General features: G+C 33.1%; 1 protein-coding gene across 3 annotated transcripts in view; it reads left to right on the forward strand.

Moving 5' to 3' along the window:
• Nucleotides 1–15,171, forward strand: part of LOC127719677 (uncharacterized) — a 41,288-nt gene that overhangs the window by 14,485 nt on the left and 11,632 nt on the right. The window contains exons 2-5 of one of the 3 annotated variants that reach the window (XM_052225915.1): nucleotides 992–1,186; nucleotides 1,766–1,816; nucleotides 8,205–8,755; nucleotides 10,846–11,081. In XM_052225915.1, the coding sequence (XP_052081875.1) occupies nucleotides 8,527–8,755; nucleotides 10,846–11,081 (465 nt within the window). In that variant the 5' untranslated portion in view covers nucleotides 992–1,186; nucleotides 1,766–1,816; nucleotides 8,205–8,526. Of the gene's footprint in view, nucleotides 1–557; nucleotides 1,187–1,765; nucleotides 1,817–8,204; nucleotides 8,756–10,845; nucleotides 11,082–12,149; nucleotides 12,289–15,171 lie in introns of those variants that run through there. The other 2 variants (XM_052225914.1, XM_052225917.1) reach the window with 2 other exon arrangements.

Genomic DNA, 15,171 nt, shown 5'->3' on the forward strand with positions numbered 1-15,171 from the left:
TCAGTTGTATAAGCATTAGCACATCTCATTTCCATGGAGAATATTTGGCCCCGCCCCCTCAGTCATGGTCTATTTACTTTGAAACAATTTTTCGTAAAATTTTGGAATCTTTTACAAAAATCTTCCCCTTTGAAACTACTGGGCCAAATTTAACCAAACTTGGCCACAATCATCATTAGGGTATCTAGTTTAAAAAATTTGTCCAATGACCCCGTCTGCCAACCAACATGGCCGACATGGCAAAAAATAGAACATAGGGGTAAAATGCAGTTTTTGGCTAATATGTCTGAAACTAAAGCATTTAGAGCAAATCTGGCATGGGGTAAAAATGATCATCAGGTTAAGATCTATCTGCCATGAGATTTCTAGACGAATCAGACAACCTGTTGTTGGGTTGCTGCTCCTGAATTGGTAATTTTAAGAAAATTTTGCAGTTTTTGGTTATTATCTTGAATATTATTATAGATTGAGATAAACTGCAAACAGCAATAATGTTTAGCAAAGTATGATCTACGAATAAGTTGATATGACCAAAATTTTCAATTGACCCCCTTAAGGAGTTATTGCCCTTTATAGTCAATTTTTTTCGTAAATTTTTGCAATCTTTTACACAAATCTTCTCCACTTAATCTACTGGGACAAAATGAATTAAACTTAGCCACAATTTTCAATAGGGTATCTTGATTCAAAAATATATCCGATGACCCTGCCAACCAACCAACATGGCCGCCATGGCTAAAAATAGAACATAGGGATTTACTATAGAAGTCTAAGGGAAAATTGTAAAAAAACAAATTCAAATGGTCACAACTTGAAAACTAATTTAAATTATGATAAGGGGTCTTCAGTAACTATTGTAAGTCTAGTAACTAATGGGATGACCTGCTTTAATTTAACTACTGGGCCAAATTAAACCAAACATGGCCTCAGTCATTATGAGGGTATCTAATTCTATTTATTATGATTTAAACCTTATTTTACATGATTTCAGAAACCACAGTAGATAAAGGTGAGCGACACAGGCTCTTGAGAGCCTCTAGTTTCGTGACGTCACAATGGGAATTTCAGAGGAAAGCAAGAAAATTTGATGTCATAATCGAATTTTGACCAATGAAGAACTGAGATCAAACGAACCACACGTTGATTGAACAAAAATAATCAACAGGTCGGGAAAAGGATAAATCGGGTAAGAATTAGAGAAATTTTAATATATGCAGCCTCCTCCATTTATAACAGCTGCTTCCCTTGAAACTTTAATAAGAAATAAGATAAACAAATGTTTGCGTTATAACGCAAAGGTTAGCGTTATTTTGCAAAGGTTTGCGTTATAACGCAAAAGATTTGCGTTATATCGCAAAGGTTTGCGTTATATAACGCAAACCTAGGAAGAAATATAAAAAAATAAAATTTGTGGCGCTAATACGCTTCCATGGCACTAATACGCTTCCGTACCCGGGCTATTTAATTCACAATCTAATAAAAAAATGTCTTTCATCTTCTAATATGTTACATTTAAGGCATAATCTCGGCTCTCTAGGAATATTAGAATGTCTTCCTTTTTTCTATATTTAAATTATTGTCTCTAATTTTTTGTTTTGTCTTTTATTTTCAATATGTAAAGTTTGGTGTTCTAAAAAATGTTCTTATATAAATAAAGTTTACTTTTTTTATCATTTTTTTTTTGCATTTTATTATGAATCAAATTTTCAAAGTAGTTTTTAGAACTTGTTTATATATAACCTTTAAATGAATTATTTATTTTTAGGTCTGAAGTAGTCCACATCATCTTGTAGGATTTGTGTAATATCTTAATTAGGTAAACCTATAATGATTACTTTAAATTGTTAACCTTAACCAGTTTTATTATGACAAATCTTGTGTTAGTATTCGAAAGGTAGATAACTCTGTATAATTAAGTCCGTCATATTGTTATTCACGAGGAACATGCATATGCATATAATTCTTAAAATTCCTCCGTGTGCATTATGGGTACTTAGATGACCAATATATCTAGATACCTGTTCGTTATTATGATATTCCTGATTTTTTACTGATTATTGGCACAAATGAAATGTGTTATTTTGGCGCAAAAGAAATATGTTTTTTTTTGTGCAAATGAAAGATTATTTTTGCGCAAATGAAATGAGCAAAAGCTTTATCCTTATTATCTCTCCGCAAGCATGACAAGTATGGGTGACATCCCTTTTGTGTTTATTTAGCATTATGATGGTATAACAATTAAATTTTACAATTCATTTATTTGCTTTGAATTGGAACAAACAAAGCTGAAAAATAAACCCTAAAATATGCACAACCTGTTTTCTGCATACATGTGTATAGAATAATGGGAGAAGAAGATATTGAATATTTTATCTGAGGAAATGACTGTCAATACTGAATAGGAAATGTACAGGAATGTGCACGGATTTGAAAGTCTGCTATTATCAGAAGACATTCTGAAAAGCATGCCAAAATTAAAAAAAATGCAACCTTTTTATTAAAACTGTTGATTTTGGCCTGGCCTGTGTCAAATGTCGCTGAATGCAAGACTATTGCTATCCAGCAGCGGTAGCGTAAACTATTTGTTTAAAGCATTATATTTCAGAAGGAAGAAGACCTTGATGCTTCATAATTGTATGCAGATGCCCTATGTGACGAAGTTTCTGTCTGTCATATGTCCATTGTCCTTGACTTCATTTTTTAGGGTTCTGCGACTGGTTGAAAAAAAAATGTTTAGTTTTGTTTTTGGTCATGTAAATTTCTTATGAGTAATAGGATAACTATATTTGGTATATGGGTTTCTTAACGTCTACATGTCCACCAGACAGGGTTCACCTGACCTCGACCTCATTTCGTGGATCAGTGATCAATGTTTAAGTTAAGTGATTAGTTTCGATTCTCAGATACTATAAGCAGTAGGTTATGTATATATTTGATGTATATAATGATTGTAAGGGGTACATGTCAGTCTGTCAAGTTTCATCTGACACCGATCTTATTTTCATGGTTCGTTGGACATATGTATTTTTTTGTGTTTTAGTCCGTTTTTCAGTCAAATACTATAAGCAATCGGTCAACTATATTTAGTGTAAGGAGTGATTGTAAGGTGTACATGTTTGTCTGGCAGGTATCATCTGACCTTGACCTCATTTTCATGTTTCATTGGTCAATATTTAGTTTTACTGATTAAGTCTGTTTCTAAGTTATTATATGCAAAAGGTTAGCTATATTTAGGGCATGGAATGATTGTAAGGTGTACATGTGTGTCTGTTATGTATCATCTGATCTTAACTTCATTTTCATGGTTTGGTTTGTTTCTTTGATACTATAAGCAAAATGTCAACTATATTTGGTGTATGGAATGATTGTAAATTGTACATATCTGTCTGCGAGAGTTTATCTGACCTTGACCTTATTTTGATCGATCATTGGTAATGTTAATTATTTTATGTGATACTTGTATTAAAACCTTTATCTTTAAGACTTTCAACATTAAATCAATCATGGTCAGTAGAGCACTCAAGACATTTCAGCGTGTGCACTCTTGTTACTTCATTCAGAACATATATGGCCACGCCCAATAAATGTTTTGTTCCATAGAATCACGGCTCCGAATTTTCCGATTTTTATTTGAAACTTTTTTCTAGTGTTTCTAGATGTTAGTTTTACAAGAATGTTTCCTGTAGGAATAGAATTGCGATTATTGGCTCACCTGGTTAAAGGGCCATGTGAGCTTTTGCCATCACATTGCGTCTGTCATCCACCCATTTGTCCGTCGTCAGTCGTCCGTAAACTTTTCTTAAAAAATCCTCCCCCCTAAAAAGTCAGGATTCTACATCATAAAAATTATTATTATTATTACAGCAATTATTTTTTAATTACAAAAATAGAAGCCATTGTAGGGATGACACACTGTCAATTTGGCTCTTGAAAACCGACAAATTTATCCACATAGCATCATGAGCTCGAAATATCTATATTGTTTAGTACTTACTAATACTCTGATGACAGACCAGGTCGTAAAACTCGGAAAAATCGATATTACGAAATATTTCAGATATATCCAACCTTGTGACGTCATGGTGGGAATTCCACACTTCATAGAAGCAGGGATCTCATATTTTACGCATTATTAAAATAATTTGCAGAAATCGTGTACGATTATAGAATTGTTATTTGTTTATTAAACATAGTCATAAAATAAGTTCCTTCATGAAATGAAGAGCTATCTTTGTGTGGTAATCAAGCAAAGCAAAAAAACTTATGGACTGTTATTGTGACATAAGGGTGTTGTTTTCTTGTTATGAACTGCAGATCTTGTTTTAATGGCTAAATTTCTTCCTGAGGAACTAGATCAATGGAATTTTAAGTTATCATCAAGTTTTATTACGATGCCCTTTACAAATTATTATGTCTCATTTAGTTCCCACCATGATAGACAAACAAAAGACTTTGAAATTGGTAGTTGCTGCATTTTCACAAAATCGGCACCATTCAATGGAGATACGACAAGGACTTGCTAAGACAGATGTCGCCAATATAATTTGTTCTGTTACTTCTGTGAGCTAGCACTTTAAATTCAACTTGAGCATGCTGGTCTAGAGGTACAAAATGTACATTTATAAACAGACACAGAGATTATCTGTTTTATCTAAATTTTAAAAGATCGTAAGACAGTTCATATAAATAGGTTCAAGATAACCGACAAATGCTATTAATGCATTTAAATTGGTTTACAGCTAGAAAGAAGATCTACTTGTTTATGGTTGCCGACATAGGGTAGGACTTTCTTGCATTGGTGAAAAAAATGCAATTGATACACCCTTATGTAATAAAGTTGCCTACCCAGGAATGCCGGTTCTCTCCATATACTTCCTCCGCCAATTAAAAAGGTCTCCAACATAAAAATGAAATACTGTTGAAAGTGGCATAAACAAAAAAAAAAACAAACAAAAAAACACAAATTTAACAATTGTGAACGTCCAGATTTTGTGTGGGATTTTGTTGTTGTATGTACTCTTCTGTTTCAATTTCCTTATTATGTCATGGTGAGCACCAAGGTATCTGTGAGTTGCATCGTTAACCTACTATAGCTCTGGGACACAACTGAAAACACTTTGGAATATCCCAACTCAATGTTAGTATCAGGTGCATTGCAGTTTAGAAACAAAGCTATGCTATTGGTTTATATTGTAAACTGGTTACAAATCTTAATATATAACTTTTGTCAAATTAAACTAGTCAGTCACTTTGAGATCTCAATATACGTACAAATTAAATGCTTCATGACCTCTTCTCCTACTTTTTGGTAGAGACCTAATGGAATGTATAACTTTAACAAAAGCTTCTTTTAAAAATATATAAATATATATATATATTACATTCATAAATGAACTGGTTTGTTAAAAGTGGAATAAACTTTGCACCATATGTAATTGTACACTGTTAAGCTCATGCAAACAACATGTACTGTCTACCTTGTCATTGTTTTATAAACACCATAGCACATGATATTGGGTAGCTAATGAGGGAAAGGCACACACATAATATTGATTACCCACTTTCTACTATCGTGCAATTCTAAACTTTTACAATATTTAAGACAATCAAATTCTAGAAGATAAATTCAAGGATATAAATGGCATAATATCGGGTTAATAGTTTTTATTTCATGAAACAGTTTCTATAATCATACAGATAAGAAATGAAAATGTGAACTTGTTGAATTTTAGTGAATCAAGTCAGTGACTATGTAAAGGTTAGACAATACTTGGTTATGTTTTATGAAGATTTAAAGCCAAAGGCGTAGCCGAGGGTTTTAAATGTTCATAAAACATGACTTAGTATTGTCTGACCAATTTAGAACATATTCACACTTTCGAGTGACCTTACAAAATTATCCTTTCCCATTGTAATATTCAAATCTTAATAAGAATTCACTTTTTATAATGAAGTGTTAACTAGGTTAACAAAAGGAATGTATAACATAGGTAATGATCATTTCATTGGATGAAATGAAATAGCAATAACATAGTTTTGTGAGGACAAAAAGGATAAATTGTTCAAACATTGAGTTTTTCTTCTGCTTCAGGTAAAATTTAATACTTATATACCTTAAATTTCTTGATTTTAAAAAGCACACAATGTTATATAAATCAGCTTTTTGAAACTTGTATATTTTTTGATAATTATAAAACTCACTCTATAAATATTTGAATTACAACCATTCAACATCAGATACTTACTTTTTATTGATGAATTTACATGTGAGCCAAAATTTTTTCCTGTGAAAAGAGTTCCAGTGGAACTAATATCACAGGAAATATGTTCTGGGAGAACTTTTTTCACAGATAATTTCTATATGATTTGTTCCATCTCTATAAAATAAGTTCCACACTGTACCTGGTGAAATAAGTTCTGGGTTTGTGAAATTTGTTCCTTACCGAGTGAAACAAGATCCGGGTTTGTGAGATTTGTTCCTTACCTGGTGAAATAAGTTCTGGGTTTGTGAGATTTGTTCCCCACCTGGTGAAATAAGATCCTTGTCTGTGAAATATGTTCTACTGGTTAAACAAGGTATCTTATATACTGAGCATTTGTCATCAGTTAGTTTCAATTTATCATTCAAGTACATTATAAAAACATGTATTATATTGATAATGTAATAAAATAAAAGTGTAAACATCAAATTGACTCGAATGTCTGATATCAAAATTGAATAAAAGATTATTTTACCTAAATCTTTGTCCTCATTTCATTTTTTGTTTGTTATATATATGTACCATGATAAACATTTGCAAAATTCAAAATGTTTTTTTATAATTCTATTTTCTTTCATCTTTAATCAGTTACTGTAGGCTATTTTCCCAAGGAAAATGCCTCAGGGGATTGTACACTTCGTTAGTGTAGTTATTTAGAATATAGCAAAGTACTCTCGACTAATGAAATTGTAGGATTGGATGCCTCTTAATTGTGAAGAATGAATGTAAATCATGTTCTTAGTAAGGGATTATCCTTTTATTTGGGTCTATTTACAGTTCAAAACAAAAAGTTTCTATAAATGAGTTACAACTGCCCCGAAGCACATTTATCAGATTGAAACTTCAAAGGATTTATCACACAGTGATTAAAACTGACTAAAAGTTGAATTGTGAAACAAACAAAAATTTCAAAATAAGTTGAAGTTTACTGGTGCAGTAAAATTGGTACCGTGAATTTTATTATGAAAATATCAATAACTTTAAATTAATATAAAATTAAACAATACCAAAGCAATGTAAAAAAAAAAAAGAAAACAATCTTTCAGATAAAAAATAACCTAAATCTTTAGCTTTCCAAAACTTTGATTACTTGATCAGCGGTTGGGGAGAATAGTTATTTCCAATACATGTATTCCGATAAAAAAAACAGGAATTTAATTTTGAACATATCAAAAACTTTTAAGGGCATTATTTTTGAACATTTCCCTGACATAATGAAACAGTATTTGATGTAAAAATCCGGACCAAATTATTGGCTGTGAAATAAAATTTAGTTGTAACTCAAATGTATTAATTGATATAAACTGTAAATAAAAAAAGGATAATTCCTCACTAAAATATTACATGATTTACATTCATACTCACAATCAGGAAACATACAATTCCTACCTTTTCTTTCTACTGTTGTGTCACCTAATATCTATAACGCATTTTTTTTTAAAAATATTTCCCAACTGATAAGAAAGTCCTCACATCACTAAAACTAATCCATAAATGACATGCCGAAAAAGGAAGTCATGCATCAATTATAAACATTGCACTGATAATGAAACTAATTCTTGAATAGATCATTTGAGCCTTGAGCACTTTACAGTATTCTAAGTTTGTAAGAGAATGATAATCCCTTACTTCATGATAAGTACTCGCTAACGCTCGTACTTATTCATGAAGAAAGGGATTATCATTCTCTTACATATACTAAGAGTTCATAATTAATCTACAATGAAAAGTCATTCATGTAAAGCATTTTATAGTGCATGGAAAGCCATGTACTATGAAAATTAGAAGGGAAAAAACTGACTTTTCATTGGACGAGAAGGGGTGAGTATGTTCTAATAATAATATGCTTAAAATAATTGTGGGACGATATGCTTGTGATTATCAATCAGTTTAAATTTTCTGGGACAAAACTTAACTGTGATCATCTTATTTTTTTCTTTTCAGGGCTCATTTTATAACTACTGAGAAGACGTGTTGTAGTTAAAAAGATGTGATAAATGATAAATATATATATACTAGTATATATAACATGGAGAAAGATATTGATACCAACATATCAATCTGCTTTGGTCCAAAAAAAAAACCCATGTGAAACAGCGCAGTATCTGATAGATCCGAATCTAACTGAAGTTCGGGTAGTTTTAAACGCAGTAAAATAAATGACCAACACACAATTGCCAAAAAGCCTCTAAAGACCAATGATTACAGTACATAATATGATCCAAGAATTTAAGTAACTATAATCCTGACATATTCAAAAGCAACCATGATGGCATCTAATGCTCTTGCACAAGAAGAGGAAAACTATGTACGAATAGCATTGTTACTGACTGGAATTTCACCACGTGCAGTTCGTGTCCTGTTTGATAAAGAATTTCCTCCAGCATCTTTAATTATTACTGTAAATGATAAGAATAAGAAGAAAAAGCTGAATGACTTGAGAGGAAAACGAGTTATAAACCAGGCACAGTGGGATCTCCTGTTTCCCAGCAGTGGTAAGTATATGTATAAACCAGGCCCAGTGGGACCTCCTGTTTCCTAGTAGTGGTAAGTATATGTTATAAACCAGGCCCAGTGGGACCTCCTGTTTCCTAGCAGTGGTAAGTATATGTTATAAACCAGGCACACTGGGATCTCCTGTTTCCTAGCAGTGGTAAGTAAATGTAATTAACCAGGCACAGTGGAATCTCCTGTTTCCTAGCAGTGGTAAGTATATGTTATAAACCAGGCCCAGTAGGACCTCCTGTTTCCTAGCAGTGGTAAGTATATGTTATAAACCAGGCCCAGTGGGACCTCCTGTTTCCTAGCAGTGGTAAGTAAATGTAATTAACCAGACACAGTGGGATCTCCTGTTTCATAGCAGTGGTATGTAAATGTAATTAACCAGACACAGTGGGATATCCGGTTTCCTAGCAGTGGTAAGTGAATGTAATTAACAAGGCACAGTGGGATCTCCTGTTTCCTAGCAGTGGTAAGTAAATGTAATTAACCAGGTATAGTGGGATCTCATGTTTCCTAGCAGTGGTAAGTATATGTTATAAACCAGGCACAGTGGGATCTCCTGTTTCCCAGTAGTGGTAAGTATATGTTATAAACCAGATATAGTGATACCTCATATTTTCTAGCAGTGGTAAGTATTTGTTATAAACTAGGTACAATTGGATCTCATGTTTCCTACCAATAGTGTGTTCCAACGTAGTCAAACTTCAAGGGAAGAGGCGACCTTTCGACCTGACATCTCATTTAAAAAGACCTTTGATCTTTAAACATCTTTTAAAATATGTTGTGTGGATGGCTGTTGGTTTCAAATTTGTTTTAAAGTGATATAGTGACCTGAGGTAATTTTTGAATGTGACCCTGTGACAAAATGGTGGTTCCATACTGGTTTTCCAGTGGTAAGTATGTGTATTAAACCAGACACAGCGACTGTGAATTATAGGAAAAATATGCAAAACGACTTGAGATTTAAAAAAACGAGTACTAAACAAAGCACAATCTGACAATGTTCTGTTTTCCAGCAGTGGTAAGTTTGTGTAATAAACCAGGCACAGTAATTGACAGTGGGATCTCATGTTTCCCAACAATTGTAAGTATGTTTAATACACTTTTCGGAATGGTGTCTCCTCAGGTTACAAGCGGGGCCTCGGTGGCCGAGTGGTCTAAGTAGTCGAACTACTGTATCACTAGCCTGTCAACACTGGGGTAGTGAGTTCGACTCCCGCACAGGGTAGGTGCACTCGACTCCAATTTTAATTGACTAGGATTGTCAGTTTTCCTACCGAAGGTTGGTGGTTTTCCCTGGGCACTTCGGCTCCCTCCACCAATAAAAACTTACCGCCATGAAATAGCACAATAGTGTTGAAAGTTGCGTTAAACACAAACCAATCAATCATTCAATCCTAGTTACAAGCAGATAGAAGAATATGTAACAAAACAGGTACAATGGAATCATCCTGTTTCCTAGCATTGGTAACATAAAAATAAGAAGATGTGGTATGATTGCCAATGAGACAACTTTCCAACAGAGACAAAATGGTGTAGAAGTTAACAACTATAGGTCACCGTACGGCCTTCAACAATGAGCTAAAATCCGTACCGCATAGTAAGATACAAAACCCCCCACAAAATGACAAATGTTTACCAAATCAGTTGAGAAAACTGACAACCTGATTTATGTACAAAACAGTAAACGAAAAACAATAAGATATAAAGCAACAAACGACAACCACTGAGTTACAGGCTCCTGACTTGTGATAGGCACATGCAGAATGTGGCAGGGTTTAACATGTTTGTTGGTGTCATCATCTTATTTTTATAATCATATGTCTGTTTGTAGAAAAACCTTAGTGTTTGAAATAATTTTTATTAGTTATCGGATTTAAACTAAAAAAATAGAATATTTACAAAGCATTGACTTTTGTTTTTTTTAAAGGCAGGATGGTAATTTACATTTAGGCAAAGTATGAAAACTTTAATCTGATGTTTGATTGCGGCATGTTCCATCTAAAAATATGATTTGAAAGATTTGCTGACAATTTGAAAAATTTACTAACATTTTTTAAAATTATTTTTTTTCTGTTACCAGGTGTCACTGATTCTAAGACTTTTGATGTGACGCTGATGATAGCATTGCTAAGGAATCTGACAACCTTGCCCTTGGTGCCTCCTATAAATGGATATGACGAACTACCCGTTACTATAGAAACAACCCCTGCCTCAGATTTAGCGAGAATTAAACATTATAGAAACTTTTTGGCACATCTTCATGATGGAAATGTAGATGGCACATTATTTACTACAGCTTGGAAGGATATAAGTAATGTAAGTAAAACCTGGAGCTAACCCCTATATCTATACTACTAAAATAACGAGGTCCAATTTGTAATCCGGCATGACGTAAAAACGACGAATCAAAGAATTCAACTTTATATATAAGTAATATAGGACAATGGTTTTTGATTAAAAATTACACCATTCCAGGCCCTTTTGTTTTCCACATAATTAATATTACCAATAATTAACAAGTCCCGGGTCGAATCCGATACCGATACCAATAGTACCTGTTACCTGTTACCTAATCTGTACGTTCCGCCTGTCAGGCGCACCACCAAACGGTGTATTTGGGATTTGCTATATACACGGGTCATAATCACACTTGAACTTCGTCATTATACAGGGATTGACACCACTAAATTCAATCATTGAGCAAAACAATATATCTACAAGTAGTTTCCGGTTGTAGTAGGAAGCCAGGACGGACTCAAACAGAAAGATTTTGAAAGCAGAGAAAACTGTGCACTTTATAATCAGCATGACTTTATCAAATTACAATACGAATACTAAAAACCCAGGCTGAAAATAAGGCATAGGTACTTTAATTCAGTCACAGACCAGCGGGTGTGTTCTAGTATATATATATTTACCTATTTCACCCTTTTCCCTATTGTGACACATGGATTGATTGCTGATTTGCATTGGTTGTAGTTTGAACACCTGCCAAAAGTTGACATGCTTATTTAATTGCTACAAACCCATACTTAATCCTTAATTACCCCTTTAGATTACTCATGCAAGATGTCACACCTGTACTTTGAATATTCAATAATGAAGAAAAAAAAAATTTTCTTTTAAATAAAAATCGAAAACCGTCTACAATTGTGTATAATACGCACCCCGTTTACCAAATACATATTTTGGGTTAAAAAATGCGGATTATACACGACTAACTATGGTATGCTTAATAGGAGACATCTACTCTTTTGGCACATCTGATCTCGCTACATTTGAAGATCTTGTGATTAACTCAGGTTTTTGGCTTTTTTTTTTATCTGAATTTGTATTTTCTTTATTGGTTTATCAGATCTGAACATTGGTAAATTATTGTTGTAGCGATGTCACCTACCGCCAGGGGAAGAGTAGATGATACAGGTGCTTTGGTTCCTGCCCTTCTGCACCTAAAACTTTTGAAGCCACTTGTCTAAAAGGACTAGAAAGTATTGAGGTTTTACTTGCCTGAAAAAAATCACAGGTCAGAATGAGGCTTGCAAAGGTTTGTCCCCACGTGAACTTGTCTCTAATTTTTTTTTACCTATATACTTTAATGTAACACAAGGTACCCAACTCGCATTATCAAGTAATGAAACTCAGTCGCAAACTTCCATTATATTTCGATTCCGTTGTTGTCTATCCCACTAAAACTTGTTATGTCGTAAACCTACATCACATTATCTACAATATGGTGTATAACACGTCATTTCTGTTTTTGGAATCATTCGTAGTAGGCCTTCTTAGTCGGTCAACCGTAAATTATTTCGTCTTCTCACAGTGAAATGACAATGTTGACATATCAGTTAATGATTAATAATATATATCCAGGTTTCTGATTGGTCAATCTTCTTGCTCAAAATAAATGTTTTATGGAATTATGTATATTTCAATTTTATATGTTAAGTCCTAAGAGAGTCAGAATGACATTGATAGAAGATAGAATAGGACAATTTTAGTTTAAAAATGGATAATACTAACACATTAGAAATAACTTAAATAACACTTATTAGATTTTTCATCACAGTATCGTTTATAAATTTACTATATGGATGATAAGTTCTATTCAGAGAACAACTAACAGGTTTTTCGGAAATACTTTTTATAATTAATCGTTCAGTGCGATGCAGACTGCAAAGAGAAATATTGCATCAGTCACCAATGCTCTACACAATCAAACGTCAACTAGTTTCCATCTCAAATAAGCAATACTAATAATAAGGGAGATGACGCGAGATTCCAATCCTTCCTGCTATACTAATCCTTTAAATGATTGATTTTTTCCTAGATTTTTGTATGCCCCGCCGTGATGGAGGGGTCATTAAGTTTTACCCTTGTCCATCTGTACGTCCTAAAATTAGTTTCCGTTCTCTAACTTTAGTTTGCCTCAACCAAATGTTATGAACGTTCAAACGTATACACAATGCTTATTACCACCAAACACATATCAAGTTTGAATGTGGGTGGCGTCACTTTCACCGTTCTCCAATTATAAAGATATAAGAAGATGTGGTATGAGTGCCAATGAGACAACTCTCCATCCAAGTCAAAATTTATAAAAGTAAACCATTATAGGTCACAGTACGGTCTTCAACACGGAGCCTTGGCTCACACCGAACAGTAAGCTATAAAGGGCTCCAAAAAATTACTAGTGTAAAACCATTCAAACGAGAAAACCAACGGTCTAATCTATATAAAAAAAGAGAAACGAGAAACACTTATGAACCACATCAACAAACGACAACTACTGAACATCAGATTCCTGACTTAGGACAGGTGCAAACAAATGCAGCGGGTTTAAACGTTTTAATGGTACCAAACCTTCACCCTTTTTCTGAAACAATAGTGTAACATCACAACATAGAAAGACACACTATAAAATATCAACTGAAATAGCTTAACTCAATCAAAGGACATATTAACACCATTGAACATACACTGAACAAATAAATTTGACCTATGACACAATGTAAATACAAAATAAATAAACTAAGGGAAGAATAATAAAAGTAACTTGTTATATCGGTAAGAAATGTTAAACAATTAAAGAAAAACAATATGCTCGAACAAAAATACCATCCATTTGCAATAACTTTAAACACAGGTAAATGAAAATAATTTTGTTGTTAGGTATACGTGTACAGTACCAATAGAGAAAGGAAATATTTTTACAAAATAAATAATTTTGATGTTCATAGTACGAAGTGAAAATTTATAGTTATACCAAACACTTATCAAAGCTGGTATATAGACCAGATATAACCCTGAATAACATTAAATAACAAAAAAGCAATACAATTAGTATCAACAGGTCAAATAAACAAGAAAGTACGATTTGAGAGTACTCGCAGTTACTGACAGCTAGTTAAAAGCCAAAACAATTAATAATAAAAAATCATGCATCAGAGACTAAAATCAACTAAAACACATCCCAGGGATTTAGTATTTTAACGTCATAGACAGTCAAAGAAGACAGGACTAGTGCAATGCCAAAAATAAATGTATCGACAGACAGTAGGATAGTTAGGAGTTTAACCTCTTTATAGATCTAAACGAACGTGGGTGTGTCTTTATACATCCCGTTTGAAAAGAAAATACAAATTTAGTTATGTTTTAATTTGCTGATGACAAAATCTATATTAGTGCCAATGTAAACTATATTCAAAGATCTAATTACAACATTGGTAAGATAACCTTTACTAATAAGTTTGTTTAAAGGTTCGATGAGTTTACACGGATCACATAGTGATTTCCGCGCTTTAAGTACAATATTACCGTAAAATTTAGGATGTGAAATACCGTTTTTAATCAGTTTTCTACAAGTACAGCCAAATTTACTAATCAAATCTTTGTATCTGTGAAAGAACTTAGCAAAAGTTTTACGTAATTTATGGTAACGAAATCCTTGATTTAATAATTTACCAGTGATGCATTGATTACGTTCGTTAAAATCTATGACATCACTACACACACGGGCATAACGAACGAGTTGGGATATATATACACCGTATGATGGAGCCAAAGGAACATCGCCGTCTAAAAAAGGAAAATTAACAATAGGGAATGAAAAATCGTCTCTTTTGTCGTAAATTTTCGTATGGAGTTTTCCTTTAGAGATTGAAATGTCCAAATCCAGAAAAGGACAACTACTGCTGTTTATGTTAGATTTAGTTAAAGTAAGTTATATTAGGTAAATTTCGGTAGTATATTTAGAGAACTCTGGATTATTTAACGAAAAAATATCATCTAGATAACGGAAGGTATTGTTGAATGTATCAACCAAATGTAACAATGACGTGTCTTTACTGAGTTTGGTCATAAACTGAGATTCATAGCAATACAGGAATAAATCTGCTATTAAAGGGGC

This window comes from Mytilus californianus, unplaced genomic scaffold, assembly GCF_021869535.1.
Source record: "Mytilus californianus isolate M0D057914Y unplaced genomic scaffold, xbMytCali1.0.p SCAF_11, whole genome shotgun sequence".
Classification (NCBI taxonomy): Eukaryota; Metazoa; Mollusca; class Bivalvia; order Mytilida; family Mytilidae; genus Mytilus; species Mytilus californianus.